Here is a 15,000-nt window from a genome sequence, read left to right on the forward strand (position 1 = left end):
ACTTGGTGTGAGAACTAGGGACCAAATCCTGAGGATGTACATACAATATTATGTTGACTTGTTACCACTATGGGGGTGCTAGAGTTATGGAAATGAGCTCATATCTCAGCAAATCTTTAACATATCAAAACTAAACTAGGTATGAGAGGTTATGTGGTGTAAGGGGAGGGGGTTTATCAGTGTGAGTGTGTGTGTGTGTGTGTGTGTGGGGGGGTTGGGATAAGTGTGATGAGAGGGGTAGCAGGTAATAGGGTGTGTGCAAGTGCAAATGCCAAAAGGAAAGAAGAGTATGACAGTTCACTGTCCTGATGGTGGAAAGATGAGTATGCATCTAATGTAACAAAACTGAGTTGCCATGACAGCTCCTGCTCAACTGCTTGGCCCCCAAGTAAAGCTGCAGAGCTGCAAATTTGGAGAGAAACGGACAAAATTCAAGAGCTGTGAAGCTTTCGGAAAGTTTTCACCTTGGTCTGTTGGTGGCGCTACAGTGCACATGATAAAGTCTTGTAAATTGATGGGTGGGGCCTTACCTTTTGCCTTAATCCACTGATCAAGTTTGAGCTTCATAGATCAAAGCATTGCAGAGCTATTTGCATTAATGCTGTTAAAAGATTGATGGATTTTGACCAGTTGGTGGTCCTAGATATTTGAGGTTTTGGGGGCAGTAACTTGGTGAAATTGGTCAGTGGCCTGAGTAGAATAAGTGTGCAAAGTTTGAGCATTTTAATATGTACATTTGTATGTGCTGCCATGGACTCCCATGGCACTAGACAGAAGCATAATAACAAATCCTATTAGCCCTATAGGTCCCTACGCAGCTTCAATGCTTGGCCCCCAATAAGACAAGGTAGAAACACCAATGGCCCCAAAAATGACAGAAATGTGGCAAATGACTTTTAAGTGATAGAGACCAAATGTAGTGCTGAAAATGTATAATCAAAATAAATTTCCCATGACAAATGCATTATGGGAAGTCTAGACCAAATCTAGTGCTGAAAATCTTAAATTTCCCAAATACATTTTATTTTCAAGGGCTTTTTTTCACAACAAAATTTCACATAGGGGGTGTCATTGGAAAGAGGAGAGGGTGTAGTTTCAGAATGTGGTGAAACATCCGATGCAAAATGTATTATGGGATGTTTATCGCTGTTCTAGTGCTGAAATTCTGCAATTTTCCAAATACAATTTATATTCAAAGGGAATAAAGGGGCATATTCCATAGGGGGTGTCATTGGAAAGAGGAGAGAGTGTAGTTTCAGAATAGGGTGAAAGATCCCTTGCAAAATGCATTATGGGATGCCTGTCGCTGTTCAAGCGCTGAAATTCTGCAATTTCACAAATACATACTATTCAAAGGGCTAAAAACGCCATTTTCCACCATAGAATTTCACAAGTGGGGTGTCATTGGAAAGAGGAGAGAGTGTAGTTATAGAATGTGTTGGCAAATCCGATGCAAAATGACATATAGGCCGTAGGGTATACATTTACTCTAGAAAAACGTCAACATCTGCTACATAACAACCCCCCCCCCACACACACACACTGCAATATGTACAAAATTATTTAATAGAAAACATAACACAACATTTATCAAAAGATCCAGCACAGAAAATAAAGAAAAAACTACATAATCTGCCACCCTCTACAAACTAACTTCAGCCTCGTAGGTTAATTGTAATATGCTATAATCAATGGATGTAATATGTAATATATTAATTTCGAGATGTCGTGATGCCTGAGGCCTATTTCAGACATAGGATAGGCCTATAACAAGAGGCTAGGTAGCCTGACAAGCCAGACCCACATTAAAATGTAGGGTCTGGGCACTCACCGTTCGCAGTGCTCAGTCCGAGGGGCGGGATAATCAGTTGTCTTTCAAATTCTCTCTGCACGCAATAGGACCGCGCTGACAGCACTACGAGTCCCATGCGTTTCCCACCAGCGGAGCTAGTTGGCTAGTTCAAACGTTTGCCAACTTAATAAAAGCTTAATTCGTGTCACACTGTTCGCCAACAGCAACATCCATCTTATTTGTTTTCAAGTAGCAGGGAATTCAAGCCAAACCGTTACACCTAACGACTCTATACACGATTTCATTGGCCTGATTGAGTTTCGATTTCTGGAGCTCACAAGCCAACGGAGAGTTGCTGGACTAGCCCTGGCTATATAGGCCTATATAGACATCAATAAAGTAAGATAGGCCTACACAATTAATGCTTCATGGCAGATTCGTATTGTTGTTCACTTTCCTACCTGTCTGTAGGCCTGGATATTTCATAGCCTAATTATAGATCATTTAGGCTATTTGTAACTACATTTCAGCTGATTTATTTGACAGACATTTTACTAGGCTATATTTTGGTCTAGGCTATTTGATTGACGCAACGCAAATTAGCCTAAGCTAAAGTCAGGGTCTGAAAGGTGTTATGAAATGGCAGCCACTCTGAGTCAAAGGCGATTCAAAATGAGTCAGAAAGGTCGAGACAGGACCAATCGTCAAAATTTTGGTGTCCACCACTCTAGTTCATCCAAAACAAACCAAAAGGGACACAAAGTGCTAAATACCGGAATTTTCCTTTAAGTAAAAGTCTGATTTAGTAACTTTCACTTGTATTGGAGTAATATTGGTGTACCTATACATTCAGGGATTGTGTACTTTGTCCACCTCTGCATTCTTACATGGCGATTTGATATAGCGTGACAATTTAATATATTAATATTACGGTAATACATATACATATACGGGTGATAATTTCATATATACATATAGGCAACCAGATGTTAAGTGAAATACTCAAATACATAGTGAATTAGATATACAGCATACAAGTCAAATTCATCCATTTCCAATGATAATCACTCTGTCTGAACAGTGCTTAGAAAATGGTAAACACTACACTCTTGTGGTCATAAAGCGGGACTGAATTTCCAAATGATCTTCCATTAACTGAGTCTGCTGAATGCATGCTTGCATGCTTACAGTCCCGCATTCCAGTTGTTTTGGTCACAGCTGACACCATGCATATAAAATACTCATATCTGACTGCAGTAAATTACCGTCCACTTTAGACCTGTTTTTATCCTTACCCACAGTCATCTTAACAGACTTTAAAATGCCATCTCCATCAAACTGTTATTGTGAAAGTCCCCAAACCTTTCATATCCTGATGGTTCCAACTGAACATGTAACCAATAGGGCAAAAGCAATTGCTCTGCTATGATAAAAATGTTCCAGAGTCTTTGTTGGAGAAAAAAAACATCATACTGGTTGTATTTGTCTTTACAGGACACATTCTAAATTAGTTTACTATTTCTTTTGTACATTTTTCATTATACAAAGGAATACACAATTTGCAAAACTGGCCAAACACATTTCATCATACAACTTTTCATCTGGTCTGTGCTTGTAGTGATCAACAGTATAGTCATCCACAAGCCTCGGCTTTCATCTTTCCCTCTAAGCACAGAGACAACGACGGGTTGATTCTTTAACAGCATTGTCTCCTGCTGATACCAGTGACTATACACAGTTGGTACATATACAGTTGGTACAAACAACTTTCTTGGAATATTCTTTTAAATGCAGGTTCAATGACTAAATTACATCTTGTGCACAAACATTACTGTTGGCAACTACTTTTTCAAAGCAGTTTTGGCATCAAGGTTATTCTCTTTGGATGCCTTCTCTGTTCATTAGCCTATCTAGACAAAGTCCCATGTGACTTTCTGCCTTTGATATGTGAAGTCATATACAGTATATACTGTAATGCAAGTGTATGCACCAACAACATATTTTGCTACACTTGAGAACAGGCGTATGAAGGGGCTTGTACTGATTTACCCATACCTACTGTATGTATATATTGCTATGGCAACACTTGAGAACAGGCTTATGAAGGGGCTTGTAGTGATTTGTACTGATTTACCCAGGCCTCAGCTGCTGTGATGCATACAATGCAAGCGTATGCACCAACAACATACTGTATGTATATATTGCTACACCTGAGAACAGGCTTATTAAGGGGGGGCTTGTACTGATTTACCCATACCTACTGTATATATATTGCTATGGCAACCTTGAGAACAGGCTTATGAAGGGGCTTGTACTGATTTACCCATACATACTGTATACTGTATATATATTGCTATGGCAACACTTGAGAACAGGCTTATGAAGGGGGGGCTTGTACTGATTTACCCATACATACTGTATACTGTATATATATTGCTATGGCAACACTTGAGAACTGATTTACTGAGTACAGTGTCAAACAAGTTCTGCACAGCTACATAATTCATCTCTGCATTTGAAATGGCTTTTATTCCATCACCTCCTATAATGGCCTGTGCTGCGTAGAGTACATCATGTCCATGAAGTATTGCATGCACAAACTCATCATGAGCTCCTCATCCTCCTTTTAGCTTAATAAAAATGATACAAATAATTATTTTTTTTAAAACTAAGATTCATTGGCCTTGGCTCATTTTCTATGAGGAACATAAATCAAAAAACATTTTCAATGAACCCCCCCAGCATACTTCACATTTATATTACACGCAGGATGTTCGAGTCCACTGGACCCGGAACAAGTTAAAGTGTGGAAATCAGGTCCTGTTTGTTTGTGTGTCAGAGGGTTTTGATGGTGATGCAGAGAAAATAATTTCAAAGAAATGAGGATAACATTTCTGAAAATTCAGAGTCCGACACTGAGTTTGAAGAGGAGGTTAATAATCAGCCAGCTCCGAAATGTAAAAGAACCTTAGGACTAGCCCTTCAGCAGCCAGGACAAGCCTGCGAGCAGCCAGCCCCAGGACCATCCCGTGAGCAGGCAGGACCAGGACCATCCCGTGAGCAGGCAGGACCAGCCCACAATTAGCCAGGACCAGCCTGTGAGCAGCCGGGACCAGCCCGGAAGAAGCCAGGCCCAGGACCATCCCGTGAGCAGCCAGGACCAGCCTGTGAGCAGCCAGGACCAGCCAGCAAGCAGCCAGCCCCAGGACCAACCCGTGAGCATCTAGGCCAAGGACCATCCCGTGAGCAGCCAGGACCAGCCCGCAAGCAGCCAGCCCCAGGACAAACCCGTGAGCAGCTAGCTGTAGGACTACCCCGTCAGCCTACATCGAAACGCAAGCAAACCTCAGGACCAGCCCACCAGCAGCCAGCCCCAGGAGCGGCCAATAAGCAGCAAGCCACAGGACCACCTTGTCATTCAGCTTCAAAACGCAAGCAGGCCTCAGGACCAGATTGTGAGCAGCCAGCCATAGGACCAGCCTATCAGCCAGCTCCGAAACGCAAGTGAACCTCATGACCAGCCCGCCAGCAGCCAGCCCCAGGACCAGCCGATGAGCAGCAAGCTGCAGGACCAGCAGTTGAGCAGCCATCCATAGAACCAGCCATTGAGCAGCCGAACATAGCCGGACTAGACTGTCAGCATCTTGCAAATGACAACATATGGATGTCAAAAAATGGTAGAATTGAATGGTCTTCCTGCTCAAGAAATGAACCCCACTGCATGGCTGCCAATGTGATTCGGATGCTACCAGGACCTACACGCTTGGCAGTCACTCATGCACAAGACATCAATTCTTCTTTTTACCTTTTCATGCCATCCCCTATCAAAAAAATACATATGCAATACACACACAGTGAGACTCTGCCCCTCATGTGTGGTATAGTCTGGTATAAAATTGCTGTGTTCAATGGCTTCAATGTGTTGTTCAGACAGATGTTATTGAGTATGTTCCATTTCTAATGAAATTCAAATAAATAAAACTTGTACAAGTTATTTTCCAGTTATGCCTGTTTTATGATGCTTTTCCTTATTTTGTTATATTTTAATACAAAAATAAACAAAAACGAGTGGCACTTCTATTCATAATTGTGATTTCACAAAGGTAAAGGCAACACATTTAACATATGTGTTGTTTATATTACTTGCAATTGGGATGAAGTAACCATCTAGTGAGTATTTAAAAAAAAAAAAAGTTTGATTATGTTGAATTAAAAGGACTAAAATGCCATGGGTCCACTAGACCCAGCAGCACCTCCTGTGTAACAAAAAAACGCCCTATGAGGGTTAATTGTGCTTGTTTATCCAAATATAATGTTTACAATGGCATTTATACACATTTCTTAAACAGATGACTGGGATCATTATGAAACATACATTAAAATATACAATGAAACATATTGCTGTTGAAATTCTATATTTTATTTGAAAAAAAAAAAAACAAACATCCAGCCTGAATCCCCTAAAAGTAAGCTGATGGCGACCGTGGCAAGGAAAAGCCTCTGTTTGAGCCCTCTTGTCCCCTAGACCAGTCATCTCCTTTTCCACTTTTTCTCTGGCTTCCTGGTTTCTCCTGGGTGTCTAATGCAGACATGCACTACGAATGTTTGGCCCTTGCATATAACATTCCTACCCATTCAGCACACAAGTGCAACAACAGCAACATTCTGACAGGCGAACACATAGGCAAAATGGTAGGCAAAAACACGTCACAACAGCATTAAAAGCCTTCATCAACGTCTCTCCACAGATACCAACGCGTCTACCCCTGGCACTCTCCCTGATGTGTTTCTCCTGCTGCTCCACTGCTTGATGTGTCTTCCTCTTCTTCTCAGCCTGAGACATGTTTGTGTCCTCCACTTTTCCCTTCTCCGTGCGTTGACCCTTGGTGCGTGGTCTGTGCTGCTCAGGCTGGGAATGTTCTTGTCTCTCGGCCTTTCCTGGCTCCTTCTTACTCTTCCTGGGTTCTGGGTTCCAAACTCTTCCTGGGTTCTGGGTTCCGAACCATTCCTCATGTTCCTGTGTCAAGTTCATTTGGCTTTCCTCACATCTCTCCTTCTTAATCTTCTCTTCCCTGACTTTTCCCCCAAGTTTATTTTTGGCCTTTTCTTTCGACGTCTCCTCAGGGAGCTTTTTCTTCCCCTTCTTCACCGTCTTCTTCTTCTCCTCCTCATCGTTCCTCCTCTCCTCCAGAAGGTTGAGGTTTTGCTGTTTTCTGTTCTGAAGATGTCTGAAGAGCTTCTCCTGCTCCTTCCTCTTCAGCTGCCTCACCTCCTCAGCCTTCTCTTCCTCTCCATTCCGTCGTGCCTCTCTCTCTGTCACGGCCCGCTCCAGGATTTCTTCCTGAATGCTCATCTCTCTCGTGACGTCTTCCTCGTCCAGCGGAGTGAACAGCCTGTCCTCAGGCTCGTCCCTTTTTTGAACTGGTGTGTCCATGTCTAGTGGAGCTTTCAGTCCAGCCAAAATGCCCGGTTGAGAAGGTTGTTTTCTCAGGGGGTTGCAGATTTCATCGTCAGTCCCGGAGCACTGACCCTGCAGACTGTTAGGGGGAACAGACCTGCCAGTGCCACGGATGAGCACAGGGAGTGGTCTACGGGCAACTCTGGCCCGATCCGAACTGCTGTTGGAGGAGCATGAGGATGAGGAGGATGAGAAGGAGGAGGATGACGAGGAGGCCTTCTTCTGTGCCACAACACGCAGGTCCTGTTGGCAGGACTCTGCATCAGTGCCAGTGAGTTGGATGGACGTTGTACTGCATGGAGTGGTCTGGCAAAGTTTTTCCTCGCGCAACACAGTCGACGAGGAGGCTTGGGGAGGGATGACGTTGGAGGACGTTGCTCCATCTTCCCCTGCCCTTGGCCCAGAGGTGGCAGGGGAGGACGCCACAGCTTTCTTCACGCGGCGCCTGAGTCGGGCTGCCGATACGTTTTCATCAGACTCCACTTGCCCCTCCGTAGCTCTGCTCTGGCTTGGAGCTGGGAGGACAGCCGGAGCGTCTTGGCTCGGTAGACCAACGTTCCTGCTCTCTTCGGCAGGTGGTGAGGGCAGGTGTGCAGTGACCTGCAGAAAGTTCAGATGGACACAGAGACGAGAGGAACATGAAGGACACAGCAGACACCAGCCCTCGGAGAGAAAAAGAGTACATCTCTTTTTTCCAAATGATTGGATTCATGAATGTTATTGTTTTATTGTATCATTTTCATGGAATAGATACAGCTTATATAAAGGTTGCAAAAGTCATTAGATATCACTCAGTAAGAGGCAATAAAATATATACCATGGGCATTATAACTGTTCAATTTCAGATCTCGAGACACACACGGTATCTGTGTTTAATGTAACTTATTAATTAAACTTTTTTTTCTTTTTACCTCATGGACTGGTGCAGGCCGCCTCTGCAGCTGAGCCCTCATGAGGTGACTGTCCATCCTCAGCTCGTCCACCACGACCTTCAGCCTCTCGATCTCGTCCACATGCTCCTTCTCCTTCTCCAGCATGTGGTGCAGGAGAGCCACCAAGGCTGACCGGTCGACACACACCACGTGACTCTGGTGAGAGCGGTGTCTCGGCACGGTCACCTTCTCAAGCAGCGTCTGACCCAAAGGAAACCACAAAGTAATAAGTGTTACAGACACATTTTACAGTAGGTCTACAGGTAGGAAATGATGCATTAAGATCACTGGCTGAAAAATGAAATAGATGCTTTCACATGGATAGTATTTGAAGGCATATAGCCCTGTCATATCACATATCTAATGTGATTTCTCAATCCTGTTAGATTTGTCCATTTTTTGTAACTCTTTGGTGATCTCATATCAAGTCAGGAATGTAATGACTCCTCTGCCTTCTCTGCACAACAACTTTCCAAACTGGAGACTCTAAATGTTGGAACAGTCTCATTTCTCCACTTCTATTGATATGTTCTATTCCAGTTATGTTTTTCCAGTTTTAGTTCTCATTTTTGGTGTTATTTTGCCTAGTAGTCAGTGGAAAACATCAAAGAACAGAAATATAAGATGACCTACCATGCAGTATCGTACAGTTGGAGGAATACTCTCCTCTTCCATAGTCTCCTACAAATAAATAGTTATTTGATCAAAATTAGTTCTGCTTGTAATTCATGATCAAATTTGTTTCACTTACTCTTGAATTCACATACCTGGGAAGGGTCAGCTTTTGGTTGGGTGAAATATCGATACATTTCTCTTTGAGAAAAGGTAGTTCAGGAAAAGCCTGTAAAAAGATAAAATGTCAAACATGAATAAACCTGTTATATAGAAAGTTTGTTTGACATGTATTGGAAGGATTTCATGTTGTTGATGAGACCTACCAGTAAAATTCAGCAGCTTCTTTTCTAAATAATAACACAAACAATCGTATAGACTATCTATGTGTGAATGTTGAGTTTTAGCTAATGACTATTTATTGTGTTACTTTTTGGAGTTATATGACATCTCCATGCCTACACTGTGACGTTTCATAGTGCTCCTAATTGTGACGTCATGTCGCTTTGGTGAAAGAACGTTCGTGCGTTATTCTAGGCCTAAAGGCAATGAGACAGCCAACATTCTAATGGACTTACCAGAGCCAAGGTTTTAGGACTGACTTATTAATCAGGGCCGTAGTCAACATAGGAACGTAGGAACTTTGAAGCATTTTACATACATTGTAGCCTATTATCTCGCAGTAATACTGCCATTTCATTTGATTTTATTGGATACATTTGTTCTTGCCTGCGTCATTCATTTCTTTCACGTCTTACAAAATAATGCAGTCATATGCTAGTATCAATGTCAGAAATTAAACTGTTTATGAAATGGTAAATGGATCTTGCATGTTACATTCAGAAGTGCGATCCATAGGCAAAACGTACTGTAGGACTCAAATGTGGCAATCAAACCTGCTGCTAACTTATACCTGTTAAATGAGGCGACGCCACACAAGTTGGAAAAACGTTTACAATGCACTGGCGTATCACAGACAATAACCAAAGAAAGGAATGTGCATCTCCATCCACCCAATAAGCGTTTATGTTGGAACACAACGTAATTTCTGTCAGAAACCAGCCGATAATGAGGTAACATGTGGTTAGTTAGACAGAAGAGAGGCCTGTCTTAGTAGCCTATTCCTGAATCCTGTCACTTTCAAACTACCTTAAAATTGTGTGATCAGCCGCCAGCATAATACAATCAAAATACAAATACAAAATCATATTGAGCTATAGGTCCAAACCGGTCTTGCTATCAACCATACATTTGCATCGCATCTAATAGCAACAAGTTAGTATGCCATTAGATCTGGTAGCCTAATCTTAACCCGTTTAATCCCAAATTTTTCCAGACTTGAATATATCAAAATCATGTGTCTTAACCCTTTGAAGTAATCAATTACTATTTTTTCAATTGTGACCGTTGGGAAACAACATAGTCCGATTTTAGGGATTTCATTGTGCAATCATCTAATTTTCAATAAATTCCAGTCAGAGATGATAAGGGGACATTGTCCCAGGTCTGTTCTTTACTTTTAATTTTGTATCACAATACAATACTCAACATTGCCTCTGCAATTTTCTATTATAAGTGTGCCGATTTTTACATAAGGCATTATATCACACTATTATGACTACAGTGTAAACAACACCACCCTACAATACAACAGCAACCACAAATGTTACAAAAAGTGATGTTGTTTGTCTGTTTGTCTGTTTGTTTGTTATTGTATGATTTATTATTTCATAATCAATTAATTACACAACAGTGCCCTGCAAGTCTACTGCCATACTTCCAATACCATTAATTGCCTTTCCAATGGACCGGCTCAGTGGTATTGTTAGGGTCACTAAATGAAGTGAACCTATGTTACCTGGTCCCTATGCTCCAAAGGCCTTCTATTCATAAGGCCTTATGTTCCCAGTGTCCTATGTATCCTGGAACCTATGCTCATTAGGGTACCTATTATGTGCTTTATAAAGCTGGAGGACCCTGGAAACATACAATGCTTGACCTGGGGAACACAGGACATCTGCCCATGATCCCATCACATATAAACCTGTGGAGCATAAGGGCCTGTTCTGACCTCAGTTATTGGCCTAATCTAGTGTCAAATGGCTGTGATATCCACTATATTGCTAAATTTGATTAATTTTACCACTGAATTAAGTAAGGTTCTAAATGCACAATAGGAAACATTCTGTAATTTGGGCATACAATAGTGTGAGAGCAGATTCTTGAGACACTCGATCACAATTTTTTTGATCAAATGAAGCTTCTGGTTCGTCTGACTGGTCCCTGTGGCAGAGGCCCTTTACTGTACATAAGTGGAGGGGTATTGCTGGGAAAAGGGGTGGGGAATAAATGTTCTGGTAAGGTTGTTCATATCTACTGCAAGTCTCTGCATATATTCAGCCAATATGCCTTCTACAGGCTGACTGGCAAGTTGATTATACCCCCACCACCTTGTTTATATGTGACATTAAGTAATATAATAGTCAATAAGTATAATGATTTACTGTTTTTGAGGTGTGATTGTAAAATCTGAGCAGTCAGTTAGATCTGATATGTGCAGGAAGTGACTGAAAGTGAAATTAAAATAAAGAACAGCATAGAAAATCAGCTTAGGTAATTACAATAAATACAATAACCGTAACCGTTGTAATAAGGTGTAGCCTAATTCGGATTGACACAGGTGTCAGTGGATTAAACAGGCGATCATTCCAACAATAATGCTGTGCTTTGCTCTGCATGTTTTTAGGCATAGCTATTCCTTCCTAAAGCTACATGGTGTAGCCTAGGCTATACACTTCCCGTAACATTGGAACATAGTCGTTATTGCTGTGCACATCATAGAATTAAAACAAACAAACAAACAAACAAACAAAGAGAAAACAGACAGCCTATCCAAGCAACAGGCCAACATGTCATAAATCAACTAATTAGGCTACATTCTACTGTAGCCTAACAAGGTAAACAAACTGTTCAGAACTTTGTGCAGTTATGGGGCATTTGCAATATAATAACCATTTAGTCTACCGCTTTCTGGGCCTCATTACTGTAATGCTGCCAGGACCCACCACATCTGCACACAAGTGGCCAACATAAAAAACAAGCAACGTTGTTGTTGTGTTCCAAACCCAGAACAAACACCTTCCTTTATATCTTTTTTTAAAGGTATGATAGGTCAGTAGCATATCTTGATTTTCTTGATGTTCAAACTCAAACCTCCACTGGATCATAAGGTCTTGTAAGCGCTCTGACCAAAAAACAACCACAAGGTGGCAGTATCCTACCGTGACATTCTCCATTGTGAATTTGCGCGTCAGTTCTAAATGGGAGAAGCGCATTTCCGCCACCTGGGGGGAAAAAATATGCCACAAATTTAAAACGTTATAAAATATAATACTTAAAATATTTGAAGACTTGCTTAAGAAAGTCACATTTTGAAATGCTAAGAGAAGTGAAAATTCTGACTAAGTCAAAGGTTTGAGATAAAGGTGCAATTATGAGATGTAAAGTAGTAAAGTAACCTATCTAAAAGAAATGTGACTTGGACAAAATGTGACTTTGAGGTAGGCTACTATCTAATAGTATCCTTAAATTTCAACAGATTCAGATTTGTCAGAAACCGTCTTCCATAGGCCTACAATATACTGGCAGCAGCATTATCTTTTTTACTGTAGCTATTTTTGGGAGTACCTCAAGTTACTTTGTATAAGTAATTTTACAATATTTTACATATATATATGTATGTGGGTTTTGTTTGTGGGTAGGCTATACTATTGGTTTAGTTTACTATGGGATAATGTGCTATTGATATGGAAGTGAGAACATTAGATGTATCTTATGTATTTCTAATCTTGAGATGCAAAATTAGAAACACATAACACACTGACAACAATATCACAATATGATAGACGTGCTCATGCTGGCAACACATTGGTGGTGTGTTCACTTCACTCAAACCACATGGCCCCTGTTGTGTTTTGAGAGGGGATAGTCAGCTTGGGGCCACAGATCTCAAATGCCATAGAATGATCTTCTATGCCATCTTCACACAAGCCAAAGGAAAAAATAAAAATAAAAAACAACAAAAAAAACAAAAACAAGAAACAAACAAAAAAATTAAAGTGCCCCTTTTCTCTCTCCTTCTGTCTCCCTTTCTCTATCCATTCATCCTGACCTCAAAACCAGTGGAGATTTAAGAGCTCGCACAGGCTGTAGGGCAGCTTCTCAAGCCTCTATGAAGAAATTCCCACGAGAATGTGATCCCAGATTCTCTCTCTCTCTCTCTCTCTCTCTCTCTCTCTCTCTCTCTCTCTCTCTCTCTCTCTCTCTCTCTCTCCTCTCCCTCTCTGTGTTCTCTGTCTCTCCTCTCTGTGTTTGTGAAAGAGAGAAAGAGTGTGTGTGTGTGTGTGTGTGTGTGGGTTTGTGTGATTGTGTGTGTGTGTGTGTGCCCATAGTCCTGACGCAACTCGTGGCATTGCATAACACTCCTCTAGTTGCACAGACGCGGCCGATTGTCCTCAGACCTGAGTGCAACTGGATGGATTTAGTGAATGACTGAACTGGACAAGGGGGTACACTAACCCAAGGGAAACCACTGGCCTGATTAAGATTATGTTTTGTTTGATTAAGACTATGTTTTGTTTGTGTGTGTGAGTGTGTGTGTGTGTGTGTGTGTGTGTGTGCATGTGTGTGTGTGTGTGTGTGTGTGTGTGTGAGAGAGAGAGGCAGTAAGGGGGGGTGTGAGTGCTGTGAGTGACCCATAAATAGCTTGCACTTTGCATTGTCTTGAGTGCTGTTTTCAATGCAACCCTCCTTGTGCGTTCAGGTCCAATGCGTTTCATTTCAAAAGACATTCATCGCATGTTTAGCCCAGGAAGCTGTCCCATTGTCCGTGCCCACCCATATCTGATTGTTTTCATTGTTTGGATGAAAGGACGATGACTTGTGGTCATTTTAGTAGCAGGCACTGTCTAGACCCCCTTCTATGAATCAGCTACAGTAAGTCCACTTTTAACAGCATCGTTCCATGCCGGCTCCTACAAGGAGGTTAGGTCATTGTCTCCATTCTCAGCGATCACCTTTTGGCTCTTTTGTTCTTTTGATACTGTCATGGTCATAATTAGGACAGTCTCAGTCATAACATAGAACTTATTCATAGAGTCATTTGGAATGTCCTGCTATACCGAGTCTGGCCTACTTTGAACAGCATTGTGTTCTATTGGCTAACCATGTTCTTGGAACACACAAGGGAATTGGCTTCGGTCAGTGGTGTGCCTCCAGTGGTATTGAGGTGATGATAGAATAGTGGCTAAGCAGCTGGGCTAGCATGCAGTAGCCTGAAAAGTTGTGGGTCCAATTCCCAGCTGCCACCATTGTGCCCTTGAGCCAGGCTCCTAACCCCGAGTTGCTCTGGGGACTATGGGCCTTGTAATAAAATTGACATATGTATGTTGCTTTGGATAAAAAGCATCTGCTAAATGAATAAATGTAAATGTAAATAAAAAAAAACGAGAAAAAACCCCCACAGTGGCCATTGGTACTGTACATTTGTCAGTGAGTGTTGGGGTCAGGTTCCCAGGAGCCTTTTGGTCATGACCTCCGTTCTGTACAATCACCTTCCTGGACTTCCTGTTCTCTACCGAGTAGTGTAGAGGGTCAGTGAGGTCGGGGGTCGTTGCCACGGAGAGTGATTTATGGCCGACTCGGCTCAGCGAGGTGCCCATTGAGCCGGCGGCTGGACGCTGCGTTGTGGTTGCTGTGCTTGTGTGCTTGCTGTGAGCCTAAGTGCAGGCCTTTGTCTTTGGTTCCTTCCTGGTTAGATACCAGCTGGCCGCTCCATGGTCCATGCCAGTGAGCAGGCTGTAAGATTTGAATACCCCCCCACACACACACACACACACACACACACACACACACACACACACACACACACTGATTGGGTGATACTAAGGAACCGGGAGAACCACTGGGTTTTCCCGGTGCACGAGTGGAACGTGTTCCTTTTTCGAGGATGTTGGCTGGAACCCCTGGTCAGTGGCCTTATCTTTTGACCGTTAGTACGACGAAGCCGGTGGGGTTGGTGCGTGTGTGTGTGTGTGTGTGTGTGTGTGTGTGTGTGTGTGTGTGTACTGTATGTGTGTGTATATGTGTGTGTGTGTGTGTGTGTGTGTGTGTGTGTGTGTGTGTGTGTGTGGAGGGGGTTCGCTGGA

The 15,000-nt window shown here is 42.3% G+C and overlaps 2 protein-coding genes across 2 annotated transcripts in view; one reads left to right on the plus strand and one right to left on the minus strand.

Annotated features, from left to right (window-relative positions):
* Positions 1-5,019, plus strand: part of prokr1a (prokineticin receptor 1a) — a 10,844-nt gene extending 5,825 nt beyond the window's left edge. Inside the window, exon 3 of the mRNA XM_048248992.1 lies at positions 4,830-5,019. Within this exon, the coding sequence (XP_048104949.1) occupies positions 4,830-5,019 (190 nt within the window). The remainder of the gene's footprint in view (positions 1-4,829) is intronic.
* Positions 5,020-6,244: 1,225 nt separating this feature from the next.
* On the minus strand, positions 6,245-9,201 carry LOC125298069 (inner centromere protein-like). The gene is made up of 5 exons (XM_048248717.1): positions 9,121-9,201; positions 8,950-9,023; positions 8,816-8,863; positions 8,162-8,383; positions 6,245-7,850 (listed from the first exon to the last, which is right to left on the minus strand). Exons 2-5 carry the CDS (start codon positions 8,989-8,991, stop codon positions 6,420-6,422), a joined length of 1,743 nt encoding a protein of 580 aa, XP_048104674.1. The 5' UTR covers positions 8,992-9,023; positions 9,121-9,201; the 3' UTR covers positions 6,245-6,419.
* Positions 9,202-15,000: the final 5,799 nt, after the last annotated feature.

This window comes from Alosa alosa, chromosome 7 (genome assembly GCF_017589495.1).
Source record: "Alosa alosa isolate M-15738 ecotype Scorff River chromosome 7, AALO_Geno_1.1, whole genome shotgun sequence".
Lineage (NCBI taxonomy): Eukaryota > Metazoa > Chordata > Actinopteri > Clupeiformes > Clupeidae > Alosa > Alosa alosa.